The sequence below is a fragment of the Pistacia vera genome, unplaced genomic scaffold (assembly GCF_008641045.1).
Source record: "Pistacia vera cultivar Batoury unplaced genomic scaffold, PisVer_v2 Contig347, whole genome shotgun sequence".
In the NCBI taxonomy this organism is placed as follows: domain Eukaryota; kingdom Viridiplantae; phylum Streptophyta; class Magnoliopsida; order Sapindales; family Anacardiaceae; genus Pistacia; species Pistacia vera.
In genome coordinates, this window is record NW_022196165.1 from 1,288,749 (window position 1) to 1,314,780 (window position 26,032).

A 26,032-nucleotide genomic window follows, 5' to 3' on the forward strand; every position below is an offset into this window, starting at 1 on the left:
ATAAAGAATCATTTGGAGATGCTCTTATAATAGTTTAGGTATAATAGTTAACAATATACCTCACAATAAGTGTTCTAATAGTCGTCATCTCTTTAAGAACAGCATTACACTTACAACAATTTTATACAACTTTGATGTGATAGTTCGCGGTTGATCAGCTCGCAGTGGGTTTCATCTGTCCAAATGCAAACTGACCAATAGCGAATTGCCACCTTAGGATTGTATAAAAAAGTTGTATGAAAAAATTGTAAATGTAGTTTTATTGTTTCCTTATATGTTATGGTTTTGAGCAATGTTATGCTTACAATTGAGTTGTATAACTGAGTAATCTAAACATATAAAAAACAAAGGATATAGTAGTCATTTTACATAAATTTTGTGTAATTTTTGTCTGTTTGTATGACTCAATTGTAAGCAAAATATTATTGTATGATTTTTTTTATAGACGTTTATCTCTTACTGTTATTAATATTTTTTTTTAATAACTCTTTTTTGATTTTAGATTATTTAAACAAATACTTTTACTTTTTTAACATTTTTAAATTTAAATTAAATGGTCTTATAACATTAAGGTGGTGTTCAATGTTCTGAAAACCGGATCGGGAGCCGACTCGGCCAAATGACCGGTTTCTGGTTCGAATGGTTTGACCGGTCGGTCCGACTGGTGATGTCAGCATGATGTCATGCTAACATCAGCATACTGAAATAAGCAAAATGGCAAAAATGGCAAAAAAAAATTCAGATTCTCCACCTAATTAAAGTTTAAAAACCACCAAACCAAGATGAAAAACAGAAAAATTGATAGACTGGAGAGTGGAGGAGATCGCGAATGGCAGACTGGCAGTAGCAATCCAAGATGAAAAACTGAAAAACTGAAGAAGGGGCAAGACCGCAAGAGTGCAAGACGGCTCTGTATCTGATCTGTAGCTCAAAACTCAAAAGCAAAATAGCAAATTGAAAAATGAAAATTAAATTTGTTAAAGTCTGACACTTTGACTTTGTGAGTTTGTGTGTGCGGCTGTGAGCAACTGAGCATTAAGCAACTGTAGTTTTTAATTTTTTAAACTTTTTTTTTCTCATTTCATGTGTTAAACCGGATGGGGGTGTGGACCGGAAATTTGTTAAATATCGGTTGGACTGTCGGTTTCCTACAGTAAGACGGTCCAACTGCGGTTTGAAACGGTTTGACCGTAAATCCCGGTTATTTGCTCTCTTTAAACCGGAAATGCAAACGGGTGGCGGTTGGACCGGTTCGACCACCCGGTCCGGTCCGGGTTTCAGAACCTTGGTGGTGTTTGCTTGGGGTGAATGGACTAAAAAATGAAAATCTCATTCTCAATCCATTTTTGGTTCATAGAAGAGGAATGAGGAATATAGATCTTATTCCTTAAAGAAGGGTAGAGTAGTATTCCTTCCGAAATTGAGAGGACTGACATACATTTCTAGTAATAAAATATTAAATGTCTAGTTTACTCTTTTCAAATTCTAAATTATCCCAAGATCCCTAAAGAAATTAATTTAAAGTTTAATCATTAATTTAATAATTGTTTATCAAAATAATTATATTCAAAAGTTCACATATTTAAAAATATTTAAAACTTTTCAAAAATCTAAAAAATTTCTAACCAGTCAAAGCCGACCAAATACGTTGGTCGGCAACCTTCTGTCACGCCATCAGTGTCACTGCGGATATGTAACAAATTAGAGTTCGGAGATCTGTTGATCTAGGCTACTCCCAACCATCGAAGATCAGCATAGCAACGTTACTCGCAACGATCCTCAGTCACGACAACTGCTCATCATATCACATCGATGGTCAGGATCCACTTAGATCGATTGATCGACTGTCTTTGATTGTTCACATGCCGACGATGTCTCTAGCAACATGATGGAAGTCGTCGGCCAAGGACTCTTGATCGGTTTGAAATTTTTTAATTTTTTTAAAATATTTAAAATATTTTTGAAATTTAAATAAAAAATTATAAAATAAATTAAATCAAGGGCATTTTCGTTCAAAAGCATCAAATTGTTTTCTATTCATCAACATTCTTTATCACAAACAAAGTAATCTTATTCTACTAATTTGTATACTTTCATTGCATTGATTTTCATTCAAAATACTTTCATTTCTTCCATTTCCAATCCACAAACCAGACATAGCCAAAGTGTCATATTTTTGTCTTTTTATTTCTTTTAATTATTTTTATATGTCCTCATTTTGATTATTTTTTGTTTAAAAATTATTTGAAAACGAACTTTCAGCCCTCTCAAAAGAATTTCCTGTGTTTCTCCCTGAGCTTTATATATATATATATATATATATATATATTAACTAGATATAGGTCTCGTGTGTTGAGTAGTTATATTTATTCAATGTTTTTCAAATAGGTTATAAACAATTTTATTTTAACAAAATAAACTAATTAGATTAAGACATAATAAGTGTTAAATTATACAAATTTTAAAGTAAATATAAATTGTATATATATACAAAGTTGTGTTAAGATAAAATTAATAATTGTGTCTCTATTATTATTAATATCAATTATAGGTAGATGCTATTAAATCGTTCATCCAACTTGAGAAGTCTAATCTTATTTTCTTGTTGTTGCACAATGCACCTTAACTCTGCTTCTGCTGCAGTAGATTGATGCTCAATCTGTGAAAATGCAAAATTCTGGTTAAATCCGGAAGCTTTACCCAGAACTTCCTCACATATCTCAGCTTCTGTTTTTTCACTTTCCCTTTCTTGTGTTTCCTCTTGCAGCTCTATCATTTTTTCCTATCATCAATTGAATGCATAATCAATAAGTCAACCAACAAACTAAATAGCAACATAAAAGAATACTACAACACCAAACAAAAATAAATTTTATGGAGCAGAGAAGCTAGTATCTCAAACATTATCAATCTAATACTAAAAGGCAAATTCTGACATAAAGTTTTTCTTATACACATATAAGCAACAGATTTACATTTACATATCTATGCATAAACATGCTAAGTAATTGGAAAGATAAGGGATGTTGCATTTTCTAAATATCATAATTCTGCAAGAGGCATATTTATAAATCTGTGTTTTAATTCTGTAAGAGGCAAAACAAAGCCATATGTATAAATCTGTAAATATGCATTTCCCATTTTCAAAGTGTTTTAAATCTGTACTACTCATCAAGTGTATAAATCTGTACATATGCACATAAAGATGCCAAGAAATGATTTTGATAACCACATAGGATAGGAGTTTCACTTTGATGTGGCAAAGTCACCACCTAGATCTATTGCTTGAGAAAGATGACACCTCACTACACTGATCAGCTCAAATCATGAAAATATTAGTTGAAGCACATTGCAGTGGAACACTAAATCACAGTTCAACATCAATCTCAGAGTAATAACCCATAACTTTTATTTGCTTTTCATTTTCTCCTCTCATGAAAAAGTCAAATACTCACCTTCCTCTTTTTCTTCCCATTTGGAGAAAATAACTGCTTCTATTGTCCGCAGAAATTACTTGAATGTGACAGGGAAATTAACAAATAGTAAAATTTGTCATATGTAGGTAACCATATACTTAAATGAGGGGTGTGTGTGTGTGTATAAAGAAACTTGGTAACTATGCAAACACAGCCAATTTTTACAAAAAAAATCAGATTGTGACAAATTAAATTGACTTACCAGACATTAATATCACAATAGTAGTGAAATAAAATATTGTAAATGACACAATCTATACACATTCGGGAGGTAAAGATTGCTTTTAACCCCATATATTCGAAATTGGCAGAGATACGAGCCTCAATACAAATGAACCTCAGAAACGAGGCTAGAAACTTTTACACAAGAAGCAAGGCTAGAACATTGTACAACTATTCACTATATAGAGAACCCCAGTAGATTTCAGCCTGCAGGACATTTACCACTCTAACCTCAAAACGCGCCCATGCTCATCCATCTTGAATACAACAGTGTATACCAGAAAGACAAAGCTACAATAGATTTAATACATGTGATATGTTAAGTGACAATCAAAAACACCGTGAAGCATGAAGCAGACCACACAAATGAGGCCTAGACTAGTAAATTAATCATACACCATCCAAAGATTTCCTTTCAACATATTTAGGCTTTAGTGGCACCTCCATATATATTCTATTCTAATACTTTTTCAAATAATTAATCTCTAAAGTAACAGCAAAATTGACTCTTTAGCATGATTAAGATTGAAAAGTACTACAGTCAAAGTCAGCTATGTGAATTTGCAACTGTAGACAGCACAGACCAGAACCATAGAGAGATCTAGGATTATCATGTATGCATTAAATCTCACAGCATGCACCTCCGTGCTAAGACTGCACATTCAAGATTAGATGGTAACTAAGACATGACTAATAATCATTTTTTAAGTCCAACTCCCATAAAAGGAATCTCTACATGTAAACACTGCACAGCACCCTTTAGAAACATTTAAGGCCATTAATGTAATACACTAAGAAATGTGTTATGAAGAACAACCAAAACTAGAATAAAGGGAAATACAACACATTCATTTGAAAATTACGTCGCTTCAAGGCTTCTATGAAATCATGTGCAGACAACAAATTTAAAATAATAGGCCAATCTGAGTATCAACGGTCTGAGGACACTTTCGTTGTGGAAATCAAACTGGTAAAGTTATTCTGAGGAAGGAAGAAATATATGAAAAAGGCCCAAGCAACTTGGAACTAAGTGAAGCATAGAACTATTTAAATCATTTTTTTATGTATTCAATTTCTATACCACCTTACTATTCCAATAATAGCAACATAAGTCGTCTACATTAACACATCACCATACAATAAAACCAAACTCATAAGAGAAGCACTGAATTCCGGGTGCAAAAACATCAGGCCTTTATATTGACCATTAAGAGGTAGTTGGCATTTCCCATTCCCATACATGATCTTCAGCAATCATGAAGCTGAATATTTCGAAAATACAAAATTCATTTCACAAGATGATGTGCACAATTTTAAATCATTCTGATTTAGGTGGTTTCAATCAAGCTGAATCTCATTCCTGGAGGAAGACTTCACACACACACAAAAAAAAAAAAAAATCCAAACTGTTAATTCAATCCAAACAGATTATAACCATGAAACAGGATTTTCCTACCAGAGGAAACCCAACTTTCAGCTTTAAAAAATACAACTGTTAAGTTCATCAAGAGAAAACATTATAAGAAATTAAATTTCAGCCTTATCCTGCATTGTTGTAACATATCAATAGCAAACCCCAGCAAAGTTATAAGTTTGGTAACACTCAGGAAAACTAATGCCAATATCAACAAATGCACAAGTAGCAACATAATTACAGGTGATCAACAGATGACAGAGAAATGCAATGAGACTCAATTAAAACAATAAAGCATGGCAGTATGGAATAGTTACGAAAAAAACAATACATTTATACCCAATTGAATGGTAAGACATTTCATATATCGATAATTAAAGATGATCACTTACATATAGCTCTGTTGCTTGTTCATTAATCCACCCTTTCTCCGCGCTCCAACGGTGTCATGAAATAATTGTATAGACCGACAGCTTCCCAAGTCGTTGCGCCTTAACAGTTCACATCGTCATTGACCATAAATTGAAATAATTTAGTAAACAGGACCAAATTGTATATTTGTATAGGTGAATCATATTAATACCTTTTCCTTGTTTTGCTGGATAAAGTTCTGGAACCCACCCGGTGGTTACACCTCATCTTCGCCCGGTTCTCAGAATAAGTTTTTGACCATGCCTAAAACCAAAAATAAGGAAATTAAATACAATACATATATAATACATTAAAAGCCAGGTTGACCTTACCTGAAACTTGTCACTCGAAAAAAGGTCACAAAGATATATCCAATCATCAGGATCTTTAGTTTCTTCTGGTCTATTCTGTATGCTTCCTCCTAGTAGCATATGCTTTGAATTTCTTGTGTAGAGCACTCCAGAAGCTATTGAATCTCTTACACAATTTGTGCTTCAGCCATTTCAGTACATGGGCTCCGTGACATCAATGTCAAACTGGTCTGAATTCATCAATAATGTATGCATTAACTTATATGGGTATATTATTATTTTCATAAGGAAGTATGACAAATGGATAAGATTTAAACTACATTATGTGATACGAGCAATCATTTGTTTTTCGACATCGTAGGGAACTTTCTTCCAAGTAAGCACTCTTACGGGGGCATAGTTCCTCGCAATTATTCCTACCTCAGTACTCAACTTTGATGCTTTACTCCAGTAGGTCCTCCATCTGCTTTTGAAAGTCTACATGCAACTTTGACTGTGCTCTTTCTAGGAGTCTTTCACATCCAACTCCTCTACTTCTCTCCTCTCACGTTCTTCGCCACAATATTCTCTACAAAATCAAAATAATGCATCAACACCACAAAATCTACATTATCACAAGGACGGTTTACATGTTGGTAAAGTAATGTATTCTTAAATTTTAAACAAACATTGTACTACATATCTAAAATCCAAGTATATACTTTAGTATGCTTATATGGACCAATTCATAACTTTACCAGTATTGCAACCAATTTTAGGTGTCGATACAGACTATGATTCTGTGGAACAACATTTACACGTCTAGCTAGGTCCTTCTTGTACTAGGAGCCATCTTCAAAATCGCAAACTCAACGTAGAGAAACTACCAGGTAAGATATAAGTCACTATACAATTAATCTCGATCGCGAATTAGATCATTAACTATTTACACATTCAGAAAATAGTAAAGAGTCATATAATCATACAAGCATACCATCAAAGTGTTATCAGAATCACAATAAATCTTTTTCATTATCAGTACAATAATCAATCAACGCATCATCTTCTTCTTCAACATCAACATTGGCATCATCTCCCACTACTTCATCTCCAACATGTGTAATTGTTGCATCAACCAAGTCAGGATCAACATCATGTCTAATGAAATGTCCCTTGTCAAACTCATCTTCTTGTACAGGAACAATATCCTCTTCTTCTTCATTTGTGTTATCCATCTCTTGTATCCCATAGGTTTCTATGTTGAGCTCTTCGAACCACTTTCCAATTAGTCCCAAGTTTGTAATCATCAACATAGAATACTTGTTGAGCTTGAATGGCAAGTTAAGATCTTTTATACCACAATTTCCCAACATTAATACAAGTGAGATGATAATCTTTTTGTATCCTCTTCTTTTTTGCATCAGTGTCAAACCAATTACACTTAATAACATAACCCGAACCCATTAACATAATTTAGCTCTAACACACCACTTAATTCACCAAAAATCAATTGGATCACCATCATGCTTCCTTGGTACCATCACTCCACATTTTGTGTAACTGACAAAGTGATTGATCATTGTTATGAACGCACTCCATTGACAATACAATTGTTATAACATTTAACACAAAATCAGGACCCACAGAAGAAGTAAAGTTCCTTAGTTGTACATTGCACCTGTCAACATGCAAGGTGTTCATCTACACAAAACATCAATTCAAATCATTAAGCATAACCTAAAGCATATTAACCTTGTTGTTTTTTTTTATAAATGATTAAGGTATACTTACACGATCTGCAAACCATTTAGGAAATATTATTCTTGTGTTTTGAATATGTTATCACAATTTTGGGCCTCCAACTTTTAAGTTTTCTCTATTTGTTACATAAGAAAAGAACAGACTATGTTATCAGACTGAATTTATATACAATTTAAAACATTTGTTTGTCAACAGGTTTCAAACTAAACTTAAAAATGACTCACTTTAGAAAAGGTTACAGTTCTTCACAATTGTTCAAGACGTACCAAGTGCGCTTTTGCAATTCATCTGGTGGAATTTCGATTAACTTCCTTGAACCCCATGGACGAGCCTTTTGACAGAAAACGGATAATACTCCTTCTGGCTGTCCATCAAACTGTCGTCATTTCTCTCTACTCAATTAAATCTAGTTTGAATTCCCCGCAGATACATTAAACAAATGTTATGCTTCATTCACCAAATAACCTTCCGCAATAGCCCTCCGGTCTAGCTTTGTTTCTAACTTATTTTTTCAATTTTCCCAAAAATCTTTCAATTGATACATCCACCGAATCCAACTGGAGCACCCAATTTAGCTTCCAATAGAAGGTGTACAGCCAAATGAACCATAATTCAAAAAATGCAGGAGGGAAAACCATTTCAAGCTTACAAAGAATTAGGACTATATCTTGTTCCAATCTTTTATCATTTACAGACAACGTCCTAGCACATATTTGTTGGAAGAAGTAGGACAACTCAACAAGTGCAGTACAAACGTCTTGACGCAAAAATGGACGTATTCCAATAGGCAGCAGTTGTTGTAGCAGACATGACAATCATGACTCTTTACCTATGAGCCTTGCCGTCTTTCACATTGACACATAGAGAGGGAGATATTACTTGCATACCCGTTTGGAAACTTCACTGATTTCAGGAACTGGCAAAATTGTCTTCTCTCATCTAATGTAAAAGTATAACATGCTTGTGGTTTCAAATATCTATGACCATGAGGTTGCAAATGTAACTCTTTGCATATGTTCATATCAGCCAAATCCAGTCGAGCTTTATCAGTATCTTTTGATTTCCCTTCGATGTTCCATAATGTGCCAATGATGTTATCACATATGTTTTTTTTTTCAATGTGCATCACATCAAGGTTATGTTTGATTTTAAGTTTACACCAGTAGTCCAACTCAAAGAATATACTTTTCTTTGTCCAATTTGATACACCAGGACTCTGTTTCCTTTTTCTAGCTCTATCAACTGATAATATATTTTTCCAGAAACGCACATCGTTCACATGAGATTGTTGTTCATGAATTTCATCCCCTGAATATAGTTTCGACGAAGATCTAATTTCTCTTTTCCCATCGAATTGCTTGCTTCGCCTCCATCAATGATCTGGAGACAAGAATCACCGATGTCCCATGAAACATATTTTACTTCTCAACAATTAGGATGAAGTATTCTCATTACATAAAGGACAAGCCTCATATCCTTTGGTTCTCCATACAGACAAATTGCCTAAGGCGGGAAAATCATTAATTGACCAGATGACAACGACATGTAAACGAAAATGTTCTCCCCGAGCTGTATCATAAGTCTGTACACCATCAACCCATAACTCTTTTAATTCTTCAATCAATGGACGCAAATACACATCAATATCTCTTCCAGGTGCTTTAGGCCCTGGAATGAGCAATGACATCATAAAGTAAGGGTCTTTCATACACTTCCATGGAGGCAAGTTGTAAGGGACAAGTACCACTGGCCACATGCTATAAGATAGACTCATGTTCCCAAAAGGATTAAAACCATCAGTTGCAATACCCATCTGGACATTTCGGGCATCGTGTGCAAATGAAGGGTATATCTTGTCAAATTCTTTCCAAGATTCAGAATCAGCAAGATGCCTCAACATATCTTTTGTATTTAATCGTTTTTCCTTATGTCACACCATATATTCAGCTATGTGCCTTGACATGAAGAGTCATTGGAGTCTAGATTTCAATGGGAAGTAACGCAGAACCTTATGTGCAATTTTTTTGCCCTTTCCATCATTAATCTTATATCTAGGTTCATCACAAACAGGACATTTATCAGCATTCGCATGCTCCTTCCAAAATAATGCACAATCAAACCTACATGCATGTATTGATTCATAGCCTAAGCCTAATTGTTGCATAATTTTTCTAGCTTCATAGTAGGATTTGGGGAGATTGGATCCTTTAGGCAACACACTTTTTATCAACTATATTATCAAGTCACATGATTTATTAGTCATGTGACTGATGGCTTTTATATGTAACAATTTAACTATGAACTCTAGGATTGACATGTTGGTGCACCCTGGATACAATTCTTGTTGAGCATATGCAAACATGTCATCAAAGTTCTCATAGTCTACACTCTTAAGATTATGGGTTGTACTACCACCTACATTTGATGAATCCCCGTCCATATGCATGTTTACTGGACCACGAGCATCATTAAGCATTTCCATGATGTCATCATCATCTTCATATTCATTGTCCACTTCATCGCCAAACATGACATCAAATATGGTTCCAACATTCATGTGTTCCCCGTGAAAAGTCCATACATCATAACTTCTTGAAAACCCATGTCTACACAAATGTAGCTGAATGGTGTATATATCATGTGATCTTGTATTCAAACAAGTTCTACATGGGCAGCGGGTCTTACCCACACTATCTAAATGTTGTTTTACAATGTCTATGAAAGAGTCAATTCCTTGAATATATTCATTGCACAACCTATTAGACAACCAAATCCATCTTCTATCCATTGTGACCTTCGAGGTTCGCAAACAAAACATAAATTCAGTATCATAAATATGTTCTATCACAAAGATAATGCTCAACCCAATTAAACCACATTCATCCATACAAAGAATATAATACTAGTGATAATGTAAATGGGTATAAACGATCAATAAATTAATTAAATATCAATTTACGTAACTTATACCTTTTTGTTATCGTTGTAGTAGCAGTGGTGCTAGCAGTCTTCTTAGCCTCGGTCTTCAGGTCAACTTTAAGATCCTCAAATACCTTTTACAACAAAATAATTAGGTTATAATTTTATAATTTATCAAGAATATGTCATTTTCCTTATATGAAAAGAAATACCACACTCTAAATTAAATGAATTAGCAAGCAATGGCTAAAATTAAAGTCAAAGGCAGCCTGAAAACAAGCAACATGAGTAAAAGATAAGGAAGATCAGTTTATAATTCAGAGGATATGTACTTTGCACTGATCCATATTGATAATTGTAATATCACTACTCTTTTGTTTATACAATTCAAGGTAAAATTTGTAGCTTGAATTTCATTTCATAATCTAATTCATAAAATTCCAGATTCCTTAAATATCTCGAGAAATATATTGCATCAAATATATGAACAGGCTACGCTAAAGTGCATTAGATAATTTAATACATACAGAAGTGCACAAAAACAGTAAATACAGATCAGGTGAGGAAAAATTGGCTTAAATTAACATGGAATAAATACATGCAGAACCATCTATATATCTATATATTTAGAAGCACACCGTTGCTATTGATCACCACGTAGGATTACTAAAAATCTCTATATGATTGCCATGTAAGATAACATAAAATGTATATAACTGGTGCATGTGTTTGCGTGTTATTGGTGTAGGCTATTTGGTTAGTAGAAACCCTTTACGTTCACATTCAATGTTCTGTATAAATCTTTCATATTCAAATTCACATTCTGATGGAACCTGACCTGCAAATTACTCAACATAGCAAGAATCTATCCAACAATCCACAATCAAATCTAGAACCAGAATGAATTAATTCTGTATATTAATATCAACAGACCATTACATCCAGAAATAGCATGTCCAGACCATGTTAAGTCAGTCACCAACAAACAAGACTCACAGCCGAATAACACTGAGTACAAATAAGAAAATACAGTAACCATAAAACTGAGCTTCGAGGGTTAGTCGCCTTAGTTGCTCATCACATTCACATTGAAGATGAACTTCTACCTTAATCCAATATAGAATTGAGAAAAATATCTTACCCTCAAAGGTTCAGGCACAAGACTGTGAACACGAAGATCAAAAAGTTCCAGGTTCAGACCAGATTCTCTAGCAAGAATTATCACCTGCAGAAAGAAATTCATTTTATGAGTCTATTCTCATCTAAATGCATTCAGCATGGAGGCATGGAATAAATACATATAGAAGCGTATAATATAGCATGCCTTTACAATCGTCCCATATGTGATTAGCGATGACATAACTACCAAAGAGATCAGAGGCAATAAATATAAAGAACAGTTTGATTCAACCATAGCATCTATTTGGAGCGGTAGTACCTAATACATAAAGAATCATTTTTAAAATGATAAATCAAAGAAATTTCACAAAAAAGGTGAGGTAACTTTTATCAAGTAAAGAACAAGACCCTTGTTCTTTACTTGATAAAAGTTAGGGTGTGAGGTTGTTAGTTCAAAAGTCTGGCTGGTCAATAGTCGACAAAAATTAAGTACAAGAAAAAGTAATACAGCTACTGATAGTCAAGTCTTTTGAACTCTGTTTTGTAGTATCAAAGTCTCTGCAGTCTTAAAATTCCACTCCCAACTAAATTTTTGAAAAATTTCCCACGTAAGAATCAACCAAACCAATATTTCTTTTTCTCCTCCTCACACAAACAGTCAAGCATCCAAAATACTTTTTAGCTCATAAGATATTTTCTATGTATCAATATTGATGGATGGGAAGGCATTAAGTTCAAAACAATTCACAGATGTAAGCTGCGGGCTCAAAATTAAATCTTCTAATAAAATATTTCATGTGTTTCTAACTAANAAAACTTCGACGTTTCAACATCTCTTCATCCCAAACAAAATATTCAATTTCTTCCACTCCAGAACCCCAAAAAATTCAGAACTTCAAAAATCAAAAACCATCTCAGAAACGAAACACGACCCACTTAACAAAAACAAAATACAACAACTAGAACGACAACAAAATCGAAAATTCACAGAAACAAAGAGAGATCAACATACACAAGCAAAAGAAGAAAAAGAGAAGAACCTGGTGAATGAAAACCCAAGAATTGATTTTGATTGTGGATTGGATTTCGATGTGGATTTGAAGAGGAAGATAAGAGAGGAGAAGATGGAGATCCAAAAGAGTAAAAAAGAACGAACCCTAAAACCAGCAGATACAACAACGATTGTACTTACGGGAGGGATGAAGTCAGGATTTGAAGAGGAAGATAAGAGAATTGAAAGATGAAGATGCGTGGAGAAGAGATGAAGTCAGGTTTCGCATTTCAGAAATTCGGGCAACAGCGATTAAGATGAAGATGCGTGGGGAAAAGATATGAAATTTGGGTTATGCGTTTGGGAAATTTGGGGAAAAAGATAGGGCAAGGATGCGTGGAGAAGAGTTATGAAATTGACAAAAATGCTTGCTTTATATAGGTTAGGGTATTATGTAAATAACTTAAAAAAGTAAGGGTTCTAATTAGTTATTTAATTTTGAAATATAATTCTATTTTGCAAATAAGTGAATTTGTAACTAAAATTCTAGTCAGTAAAGAATTAGTGTTACTTGCCTATAATTTAGGTTTGGCGGGAACAAATAATTTGGGGGGAATATGAATTTTTTTACTTAAATTGGCAACTAAATCAAATTTAGTTGCTGTATATACTTTGGGGCCCTTGTAATTACTGTACAAATATGGGATATTTTGGTAATTTCATTTTTCTATAACTAATTATAATAGTTACTAATAAATCCCTAATTATTCGCAACTAATTTAGCAACTAAGGGGTAGTTGCAAAAAATTGTTTTTTGTAACCACAAATGTAGATGCAAAATATAATATTTTAGATGCAAATTATCAAATTTTGGAGGAAAAATCACCCGGAAAAAATTTCAACTAAATTTATTAGTCACTAAAGCAAGCAGTTCTGTGACTAACAAAATAGTCGCAAAGTCACAAAAAATTAACTTTAGATGCCAAATGTTGGAACATGTGGGCCCCAAAATTTTAATCCTCTTTGTTTGACTAATGTCAATTTAGTTGGTAAATGTAGCCTTTTTGCAACCAATTTTGGTTAGTTGCTAAAAAATTGGTTGCAAAATGTCAGTTTTCTTGTAGTGAATTTGAAGGTAACTTAATTGAAGCATTGAAGAAGCCATGAAGATAAAGGTCCTGTGACACAAATTCATTTGCTACAATTAGAATTGACCATCACCTATAGCAAAAAAAGCATCTGATGATAGCATCCTAAAGAAAGACGATAATTGTAAAACCCACAAATCAAACAACAAAATCAATCCAAAAATCAACAAAAACAGATAGAACAAATATAATTAAAACTACATATCAATATTTGTTTTCCTTTGTCATCACTAAAATTGAATTTATTTTATGTGTATGATGATAAAATGAATGGTTTGGCAGTAGGTCCATAGTTATACTAATTCATCATATAATATATCAAATTAAAGCCCTATCTTTCTAGTTTCCAAAGATTCAAACTGCTCATCAATTGGATTTTTATTGAGCAAGTTATGACTAATTTACTACTGACTGTTTAGTGAAAATCGAGAAACAGGGGAAACCAAAATGTGTGTGATGATAAAAGGAATGGTTCGACAGTGGAGCTACAGTTATCAAAATTAAGCGTATAATATATCAAATTAAAGCTCTGTCTATCTAAAGGTTCAAACCTCTCATCAATTGGATTTTTATTGAGCAAGTTATGGTTAATTTACTACTAACTGTTCAGTGGAAATCGAAATGTATGTGATGATAAAAAGAATGGTTCAGAAGTAGAGATAAAGTTATCAAAATTAAGTGTATAATATATCAAATTAAAGCCCTATATCTCTAGTTTTTAAATATTCAAACCTCTCATCAATTGGATTTTTATTGAGAAAGTTATGGTCAATTTACTACTGATTGCTCAGTGAAAATCAAAATGTGTATGATGATAAAAGGAATTGTTTGACAGTGGGGCTACAGTTATCCAAATTAAGCGTATATATATATATATCAAATTAAAGCCTTGTCTGTCTAGTTTCTAAAGATTCAAACCTCTCATCAATTGGAGTTTTATCAAGCAAGTTATGGTCAATTTACTACTAATTGTTCAGTTGAAACCTAAATGTGTATGATGATAAAATGAATGGTTTACTAAAGTTACATGGTTTAGCATCAAAGATCAGTTGATATTTGTTAAATAAATGAAATTAGTTATATTCAGCAACAAACTCTTTTCATGGTATATGTATGTAACATAAAAGATATCATCAAAAAGAGATAGAACATTTACAATTAAAACTACATATCAATATTTGTTTTCCTTTAAGAATAATAATAATGGTTCGGCATATTATAATTGGTTTACTAAAGCTACATGGTTCGGCAACAAACATCAGATGATATTTGTGATACAAATAAATTTTTTTATATTCAACAACAACCTATTTTCGATATATGTATGTAACATAAAAAAATATCAACAAAAAGAGATAGAACAAATACAATTAAAACTACATATCAATATTTGCTTTCTTTTGTCATCACTAAAATTCAATTGATTTTATGTGTATGATGATAAAATAAATTATTCGGCCATAGGTCTATAGTTATCCAAATTCTTCGTATAATATATGAAATTAAAGCTCTATCTTTCTAGTTTCCAAAGATTCAAACCGCTCATCAATTGGGTTTTTATTGAGTAAGTTATGACCAATTTACTACTGATTATTTAGTGGAAATCGAGAAACAGGGGAAACCGAAATGTGTGTGATGATAAAAGAAATGGTTTGAACATAGGGCTAAATTTATCCAAATTAAGTATATAATATATAAAATTAAACCCCTATATGTCTAGTTTCTAAAGATTCAAACCTCTCATCAATTGGAATTTTATTGAGCAAGTTATAATTAACTTACTACTGATTGTTCAGTGGAAACTGCAATGTGTGATGATAAAAGGAATAGTTTAGCATGGGGCTACAGTCATTCAAATTAAGTGTGTAATACACAAAATTAAAGGACTGTATGTCTAGTTTCTAAATATTTAAACCTCTCATGAAATGGAGTTTTATTGAGCAAGTTATGGTCAATTTACTATTGACTGTTCAATGGAAACCGAAATGTGTGTGATGATAAAAGGAATGGTTCAGAAGCGAATATACAATTATCCAAATTATGTGTATAATATATCAAATTAAAGCCCTATTTATCTAGTTTCTCAATATTCGAATCTCCCATCAATTGGATTTTTGTTGAGCAAGTTATGGTTAATTTACTACTAACTGTTCAATGGAAGCTAAAATGTGTGTGATAATGAAAGGGATGGTTCAACAGTGGGGGCTACAATTATCCAAATTAAGCGTATAATATCAAATTAAAGTCCTGTCTATCTAGTTTCTAAATATTCAATCCTCTTATCAATTGGATTTTTATTGAGCAAGTTATGGTCAATTTACTATTGATTGTTCAGTGGAAACCAAAATGCGGGTGATGATAAAATGAATGGTTTACTTAACCCAAATTTAAGGGATATCATTTAGGACTGATAAGAAATATTTCAAATAACACCTATTAATTGGAAAACAGAATCAGCCAAAATTAATTCATTTAACATATATACTCGCACATCAACAGGACATAAACAATAAATCATTCATATAACAAATTAAAATACACGAATGTTTTTACATAAAACATGTTCAACACAATTGAACTATTTTTACTAATATGGATATGAGGATCATTCTCGATTTGATCTTAGTAAAGTACATGAACATTTCCTTGAAAACAAACATAACAAAATTTAATCGGTCTTATGTTAAGATTTTTTAAGGAACAATTATTCATTCATATAACAACTATTACCTGAAAACGAAATGAACAAAAGTTAATTAATCTTTATATTAAAATTGTTAAGGAATACACTTACCGTTCGGCAAGACTAACACAATTAATCATTCAAATAGATTGACTGAACAAAAACAATCATTCAATCAAATAATAACCGTTAAAATAGTTATGAGATATACTTATAATTTCGTATTAAAATAGTTAGAAGATATGATTACAGTTCAAAAGAACGAATTAAAATAACAGCTCATTTGACAATGTCAATCGGACATCCTGCCTTCATTCCATGCCAATTCATGAATCTTTGACCTGTAAACAATAACAACAACAACAAAAACATAAATAAATAAAAAATCATCGATTAATAAAATCATGAAGAACAGTCGTATTACTGACACAAACTAACATGACCTATAAACAATTAACAAAAGACCAGACGTATTGTTGACACCAACTAACATATTGTGATAATACACAATTGAACATACGCCTATTTTATAACCTTTTATTTAGACCTTTCGAATGCCAACATAATTAAATATGAATTGAATACGAAGAAAGGTTTGCAATGTCAATACAATGCACCTATATAATTATTAATAAACATGTATGTTTGTACTGCCTGTACAATGCACCTATGTAATCCAATCTTTATCTCTATTTATTTAGACTTTGGAATACTAATGCAGCAATTAATATTGTCTACATCATCACCAATAAAATTCAACCATATGGTAATCACAAATCCAAGGTGTCCTTATGGTTAGACCTTTAGAATGCCAATGCACTGCACCTATATAATTAGTATTATTATTGATTATTAATACAACAATGCAATGCACCTATGTAATCCAATATTTATGTCTATTTATTTAGACTTTAGAATACCAATACATCAATTAATATTATCTACATCATCACCAATAAAATTCAATCACACGACAATAAAAAATATAAGGTGTCATTATGGTTAGACCTTTAAAATGTCAATGCAATGCACTTATATAATTAGAATTGTTCCAATTATTTTAATTAATTAATAATTATAGATGGATTAATAAATACCAATCAAATGTGTCAGGATAGAGCAATTTGATTGGCTTGTCAATCCAATGTGTCAAAATTGAGTAATTCTAGAGTTTCCAAAATGTGCCACATGGCGAACAACCGCATGGATATTCATGGCGAACAACCAGTATGGGCATTCATGAATCTTAGAGCTAAAAATATCTCATTAAACCACACATCCAACATGGCAAGAGTGAGGAATTCTAGAGCTCCAAAATAAAACAATTTTAGAGCTATAAAAAAAAAAAAAAAAAAAAGCACTGTTCTATGTGTCACTCAAATAGGTATGCTTTTACCTTTGGATTTGGAATACCAATTCAGCAATTAATATCTCTCTACAACATTACCAATAAAATTCAACTACATAGCAACCACAAATTCTATGTGTCAAAATAGAACAATTCTATGAGTTCCAAAATGTGTCACATGGCGAACAAACCACATGGGTATTCAGCTTTATGTATATATATGAAATGAAAAAACATGGCTAATAGGCAGTAACCCTCCTAGTGTACAATAAATATCACACACGAGCACTTTGTTTTTCTAATCATCTCACGCACCCAAACACATATTGTGAAATATCAATAATAATTGTTAACGCTATTATTCGAGTTGACGATAGAGTTGGTCAAGGACTGGTCCCAAGTAGGCCTGGGCCTGGGCCCGTTTGGGACTGGTCCCATTTGGGATGAGTCGCTCATGGGCCTAGGACCGGTCCCAGGCCCATGAGCAATTTCAGGGCCCGAACCTATGGGCCTGCAAAATTTTATTTTCCCCCTTATTTTTTTTTTTTTTTTTATATTTTAGGGGCAAAATGAAATTTTGTAGGGGGTTTAGTAATTTTCACGGGTAGACTAGTAAGTTTTAAAAAGTTTAATTAATTTTAAAAAATAATTAATTAATTAATTAATTAATGGTTAATTTTAATATAAATGTAATATTCACACAATCACACATTCACGCTTCACAAATAAACAATTAAATATTTTTTTTATTAAATTATTCATCTTCATCATCAACAATATTTAAATCATTAAAATCTGTGTTCCTAAAGAGTTCGAGTAGTTCGAGATTTTTAGGGTGTTGTTGTAGTCTTCTCTCTGCATGAGTCCAATCCCGTAAACACGTTATCACTTCGATCATCTCATCAGTTAAAGAGCATCTTCTGTCTTCAACAATCTGGTCACTCGTTGAAAATACTGACTTGGATGCAATTGTAGAAATCGGCACAGACAAAATATCACGTGTCATTTGGACTACAATGGGGAATTGACTTTGATATTGGTTCCACTATTGAAGCAAATCCATCTCATGTTTCTCCTTCATCGTCATGTAGGATAGGTCCATTTGTAGGTAGTGATTTAGCTCATTTGGTCCATGTATGTATGAGTTGGAGCTGCTACTTCTGCCATGTTCCATATACATCCATATGCTTGATCTTTGATGGAGGTTTTCATCAGGGTCCTGATCGTCTCTCCTGAACGTTCCACTTCCACTTTCATTGTACTTCTTCTGATATAAAGAAAAAAAGCTTTTCAATTTTTGCTTAAAGTAGGTCAAATAAGACGTATAATCATGTCCTAAATATTGGCATATCTCAGTAATTATACAGTTAACTACATATAATTTAAACTTAGGATCTACAACAAGGCCTAATCCATATAAGAATGGAATATCTAACCAATATTTCTCGTATTTTTCTTCCATCTTTAAAACAATTTCCATTAAAACATCATTATATCTATATTTAGCAAAAGTTTTAGAAATTTAAAGTAAAATATCTAATGTTAAATTAGTAGTCGGATAATAAATACCACTTAATATATTAGTGGAATCATAAAAAAATTTAGGAAATGAATAAAAAGTTCACAAACTGCCCAATCATCATAGTTGACAACTTCCTCTGGATGGTTTTTCTGGTTGACGAAATCTGTAATCTGTCTTGCGGTTGGCAATTTTTCCAACATCAAGCAGGCGGAGTTCCAACGGATAGGCATGTCTGTACATAACTTCAAAAGTCGAACCGGTGGGTCCTCTTGCCTACAATATTTGACATACTTCTACCATCTTTTATTGCTACCGTCGATGACAAATCTGATAGCCACGTGTACCCTCTTCATCTTCGAATGTATAGTATCTAAACCTGCTTTAACAATCAAATTGATGATGTGGCAAGCACATATCTGGTGAAAAAATGTGTCTTCATCATGCGGATCCAATCTCTTTTCAAATAAAGAGATTGTCGCGGTGTTAGCAACTGCATTATCAAACATTAGCACTATAACTCTATCAGTTAATACGTATTCTTGCAAAACTTCAAGAATTGTAAAATAAATAGTGTCAGCACTATGTTTTTCATATAATGGTTTAAAACCCATCATTTTTTTGTTGTAAACCCCAACTGTGATCTAAGAAATGCATTGTGACAATTAAAAAATCTGTTTTTGATCTACAAGCCCATATGTCTGATGTAAGTGCAATAGATATATTCCAAAAAATTTGAAATTCGTTTTTAAGTTAATTATTTATTTTGTTATAAAGTTTTAGTGTATCTCTTTTACTTGTACTTCTACTAACAAGGGTATATGTTGGACAAAATGCAGTTTTAATCATGTGAATAAAATAAAGATTTTTAGATAAACAAATGGGAGAGTCCATAGCAACTATGAATCTTGCTATTTCCTCTCGTGCAACATGTGCATTGTATTGTCATGGTGAGAGAGTTGAGGATTGTGGATTAAAATTAAGTTCAGTTTGAATTTGCCTACCTGATCTGGTTGACGATGTACCAGACAACTGCATTATTTAGGGGTGCTTCTTCTCCAAGTGTCTTTGCATCGTCGAAGTCCCCTTCTCAGCGCCAATAATGGTTCCACAAAAATGACATACCCCACACTATTCTTCCCCTTCCCCATTTGTCTTTGGTCATTTTGATTTGGTGAAATGTCGTTATACATCGGACACGACCCTCTTTGACGATCGAGGGGGTTAGGCCATGCCCGTGCCCATTAAGTCGCAGCTCGCTTGTATTTGGTTGCACCTCGTCCCGGCCGAATGTGGTTGTTAAATTACAGTTGTTGCCTCTGAAGGAAATGGTGAAAATGGATTGAACCTTTCTATTTCTTCGGTGGATGGAATGCAAAACTCATTTGTGGATGATCCTCCGAATGCATCATTTCGGGAATCCATTATGAATTTATGATAAAATAATAAATAATTAAAATGAAAATGAAAAAAATTAAATAATAATATGAATAAGAGATGATATTGAAAAATAGAAAAAAAATGAATAATATATATAAATAAATAAATTATAAATATAAATATAAATTGGATGAGAATTTGATTGGAGTAGAGAGATTGAGAGAATGAGACATTGAGTGTAGCATTGAGAAATTTAGGGGATATTTATAGTGTAGCATTGAGGGGAAATGAAAAAAAAAAAAAAAAAAAGGGTTATTAAATGGCATGTAATTTTTTTTTTCTTAAATTTTGTAAAAATAAATTTAACCCACTACAATTTTTGTTTATTTCAAAATTTATAGGGTATTTTATGTAATTATTTAAAGGCTAAAACAAATAAACCAAAAGGGTTTGGGCCCAAGCCTTGGAGGGCCTAGTAGAGGGACCGAGCCCTTCTCCTTAGGTCTGGTCTGGTTTTGGGACCAAACCTGCTAGGACCAGATTTTTGTATCCAGTCCCAAATACCCCACTCTAGTTGACGATATTAATCTCCTAAACTACCATAAAATAACAAAAATTTAATTAAAATTTTAACAGTTGAATTTTAGATACCAAAATAAAAGGTTAAAAAGTAAAAAATAATTTAGTAATATTTACTAACGGTTTATAAAAAAAAAAAAAAAAAATCATTAACAAAAGATAATAATTTTTGTTATTTTGAAAAACTTAAAATATAATTCTCTGTTTTCTTAGTTCTTAGTTTTAAGTTATTAAATGCTCGAATAAAACATAAGAGAATGATTTTATAATATTTATTAAATTATAATAGTGTAAATATTTTACGATTTAATAATAGGGTAAATATTTAGTAAATCATAATAATATAAATAGTATCCATTCATTACCGATAATTTCTGGATTGTTGCTTTTGTTATGGGTTTATGTCCATTTTAACTATTATTATTTCATTATTCTTGAAGGGGAGAACGACCTTTCCCCGCCCAAGGTTTGGCGGAATGACACTTTCCCACCCTCTAAGTTTCAAAAAGACAATTTTCCACCGACCATCCTTTAATTTAACTGAAGAAAGATAAAATGATAAATTCAAAAAACAATTAAAGGGCTATTATGTTATTTTATCCCCTGTATATAAACTTAAAGGAAAAACAAAAACCCTAAATTCAAACCCTTCTTCCCCAAAATCCTTCAAACCCAAAACCCATTGGCGATAGTAGATGGTTGAATCCGATCAAACGAGATCTCAAAGTTTACAGCTAGAAAACTTAAAGATCACGCCACCTCCACTCGTGCTAGAAGTTGTGGCGGATGTTATTGTTGTTGTTGTAGAGGTTGTAAATATTGCGTTTGAAGCGTAGCGATGGTGGTTGATTTTGTGGAGGCTGTGTCATTATAGTGGAGGATTTTGGGGCAGCGATGACAAAGGTTGGGGCACCAAAAGAAAAGGGGGAGGAGAATTTTGGGGCGGTGTGCTCCAAATTGCGTGCCCTACAAGACTGTCTCAAGCATTGGAATAAAAATGTTTTTGGTGATGTTTATTCAAAAGTGGAGAAGGTCAGGTTGCTTCTTGCCTAGGTGCAGCTTTCCAATTCATAGATGTCTTATGCTACTGAAGGTTTTGAGGAAGAAATTAAAACTAAACAAAACCTGGTGGAAGCTCTTCAATGTTAGCATACTTTTTGGAGGGAGAAATCTCGGGTTTCTTGGTTAAAAGAGGGGGATAGATGTTTCAAATACTACCGTAATTGTGCAAGGATTAAAGGTGCTAAATCTTTTATTCATGCCCTCTCTATTGATGATGTTTTAGTGAGGAAGAAAGATGAAAGGGGGATTGGGATTTTTTCTTTTGGGAGGTGAAGAACTTGAAAGTGTCGTTTCACCAAACTTTGGGTGGGAAAACGTCGTTCTCCCTTCTTGAAGATCACATGAAACATAGATTATGAAATGTTAGTAAATAATTGTTAATGTTATTATTTGATTATTCTTGAAGATTACATAAACATGCTTACATTACATGCATAAGATTAACCCATAACAAAAACAAAAGTTAAGAAAAGAAGAAACCTCATTATTAAACTACAAACACCGCCACCATCACTTTGAAGGAGCAAAGTTTAACAACTCCTTGGAACGAAGCCACGGCTTTATGACCACAACCGAATCAAACACCTTTCTGTCCCCTCTATGCGTGGTGGCCTCAATCTTCAGATAATACTTGAACCCAGAAACCACCTGCTTTTGGGCCTCAACAACCTCTGAGAAAACTAGATCTCCATAACCATTTATGCCTTGTCGATTGAATTCCTCTACAGAAAACCTCCCAAGATCTTGCACCTCTTTGTTTCTCTTCACGTCCTTCACCTCTCTTTTTCCTCCCACAAAACCCTCATACGCCGTAACAGATACAATGATGCACACCAACACCACACTGAATATCAGAGCCCTCGGTTTCGCCATTTTCTTGTTATTTGATAATCTTTTTGGTAGAGACGTTTGAGGTCATATAGCTTTATAACGGGAGCTGTGGAAAGTGTTTGGACACGCAAATTAAGGTGGCAGCCACGATCGACGTGCCGCGTAATTTTAACAGGAAGGAAATGGACAAAGGATTGCAGCAAGTTTCTGATGGGATTGTCCTTTCTTTTTACAAAGAAATCTGAAATGAGGAGATGGGTGTTCACGGCCATTCTTATCGTCTCGGGTTGTGCTGCTTTGGTGATTGATGTTACGTACTTGAGATTGTGAGAGGACGACACGCACACAATGCAGTTGGACACTTGGACGTCTGCCTCCCTGGATATTGCATGCTGGCAACCCTCAGACTAATTACATCCCATGCCATTATCAAAACAATTTTTTTTTTTTTTTTTTATGTTTTCTAAATAAACTAAGTCTCTTTTTTATTAAATTTTATGTATGGCAATTTGACAAATATCCATTAACTTGTAAAACTGTAAAGTCTGATCACTTATTAACGATTTGCTAACAATATATGGATTTTTATTATTTTATAAACCTTAAAAAGATTTTTGTTATTACATTATACCTCGAGGTCTATTGTAAAACCCCTCCCCAGTCAGGTATCCTCTGAATATCCCTCAATGAGAATCCAGAGAATTCATATTTGGGAAACGAGTTGTATTTAAAAAACTTGTGCAAAAATAATAATAATGTCCGAAACATTACTATAAGATGTACCACATGATCAAAATTTGTACCTTCAAAAATAAAAATAAAAATAAAAACTTAAATTCATTTGGGCATCAATCAATCGAAATATATTAATGTCATTTTCATTCACATGGTGGAAGCTTCAAAAAGGTGTTTTCAAAAACATTTATCATTTACATCAAGATGACAATAAATTATCTCCCCTCACGCATAGCCTTACTGTCTCCAACATCCTTCGCTTTTGAATTACCTGTAAAACATTCAACCATGAAAGGGTGAGCGCTAATCGCTCAGTAAGGAATGATTCATTTAATACTAAGTATGTTATTTAACATTCATTCAAACACATCCATTCACATAACACACGTCTTTAGCATTTAAGTATGGTTCCTTTTCTTTACTAACTCATATATTTTTCATCATTTTCCCCATGGTCATATAAAACATCAAGTGTACACATACAAATAAATATGTAAACATAGTGCACACACATCACATGTCATGATGTAACAACTAAATATCATCTAACATAAGTACAAATCATTGCATAATGTAAATAACATCATAACTCATATAATGCAACTAAATGCATATGAATCATCCAACGTTTAGCCGATCAAACTTTTCTTAGTGTCTTAAGCACTTCATATCATCTATCCTCAAATTCATCTATAGCTCATATCACCAATAGGCGTGCTTATGCGTTATTTAGCATCTAAAGCATATATTCATCTTTCCTTTTATCTAGCTTCAAATTCATCTAGCACTCATATCACTGGGAGGCGTGCCTACATGTTATTTAGCATCTAAAGCATATATTCATCTTTCCTTAATCGGAATATGAGGATATGCTCACGCGTTAATTAGCATCTAAAGCATTTATTCATTTTTCCTCTCATCTAGCCTCAAATTCATCTATGAATTATCAATCCATTGACATTACCTCTTGCTCACATTCATCATCTTGAAACATATATTACATTGCATCTTCATGCCATTTCATAACATTAATCATGCATTCGCATCCATGACCATGTATATCTTTCAAAGATCATCTAACTAATGGATAAACATTAGTACATGGCTTAATTACAACAATACATTAATAATCAATTCATAATCATAAAAATTGATCATGTTAAATCTTAAACTTTAATAACCAGAAGTTTATTCTTCAGGTCATTTTCCATCCATTCTCAAACGAATTGGCTCTTGGCATAAACATAAATGTTATAGGGCTATGTCTTAACTTTCTAATACTTCAAGAATCATCTCATTTAGAGTTTTATAACTCAAGTTATGGTCAAAATACTGAAGCATGTTTAACATAACCCCTAAAATTGTCAATTAGTGAATTTGAAGGTAACTTAATTGAAGCATTGAAGAAGCCATGAAGATAAGGTCCTGTGACACAAATCATTTGCTACAATTAGAATTGACCATCACCTATAGCAAAAAAGCATCTGATGATAGCATCCTAAAGAAAGACGATAATTGTAAAAACCACAAATCAAACAACAAAATCAATCCAAAAATCAACAAAACAGATAGAACAAATATAATTAAAACTACATATCAATATTTGTTTCCTTTGTCACACTAAAATTGAATTTATTTTATGTGTATGATGATAAAATGAATGGTTTGGCAGTAGGTCCATAGTTATACTAATTCATCATATAATATATCAAATTAAAGCCCTATCTTTCTAGTTTCCAAAGATTCAAACTGCTCATCAATTGGATTTTATTGAGCAAGTTATGACTAATTTACTACTGACTTTAGTGAAAATCGAGAAACAGGGGAAACCAAAATGTGTGTGATGATAAAAGGAATGGTTCGACAGTGGAGCTACAGTTATCAAAATTAAGCGTAAATATATCAAATTAAAGCTCTGTCTATCTAAAGGTTCAAACCTCTATCAATTGGATTTTTATTGAGCAAGTTATGGTTAATTTACTATAACTGTTCAGTGGAAATCGAAAGTGTTGATGATAAAAAGAATGGTTCAGAAGTAGAGATAAAGTTATCAAAATTAAGTGTATAATATATCAAATTAAAGCCCTATATCTCTAGTTTTTAAATTTCAAACCTCTCATCAATTGGATTTTATTGAGAAAGTT

The 26,032-nt window shown here is 32.8% G+C and overlaps 1 protein-coding gene across 1 annotated transcript; it reads right to left on the minus strand.

The window, feature by feature from the left end:
- Positions 1-22,696: 22,696 nt before the first annotated feature.
- LOC116139061 (cysteine proteinase inhibitor B-like) lies at positions 22,697-23,377 on the minus strand. The gene has a single exon (XM_031424735.1). It carries the CDS (start codon positions 23,193-23,195, stop codon positions 22,833-22,835), a length of 363 nt encoding a protein of 120 aa, XP_031280595.1. The 5' UTR covers positions 23,196-23,377; the 3' UTR covers positions 22,697-22,832.
- Between the last annotated feature and the right edge of the window lie 2,655 nt (positions 23,378-26,032).

Bases quoted from the DNA above. Each gene is read 5' to 3' on its own strand.
- LOC116139061 (XM_031424735.1), bottom strand. From the start codon at position 23,195: ATGGCGAAACCGAGGGCTCTGATATTCAGTGTGGTGTTGGTGTGCATC.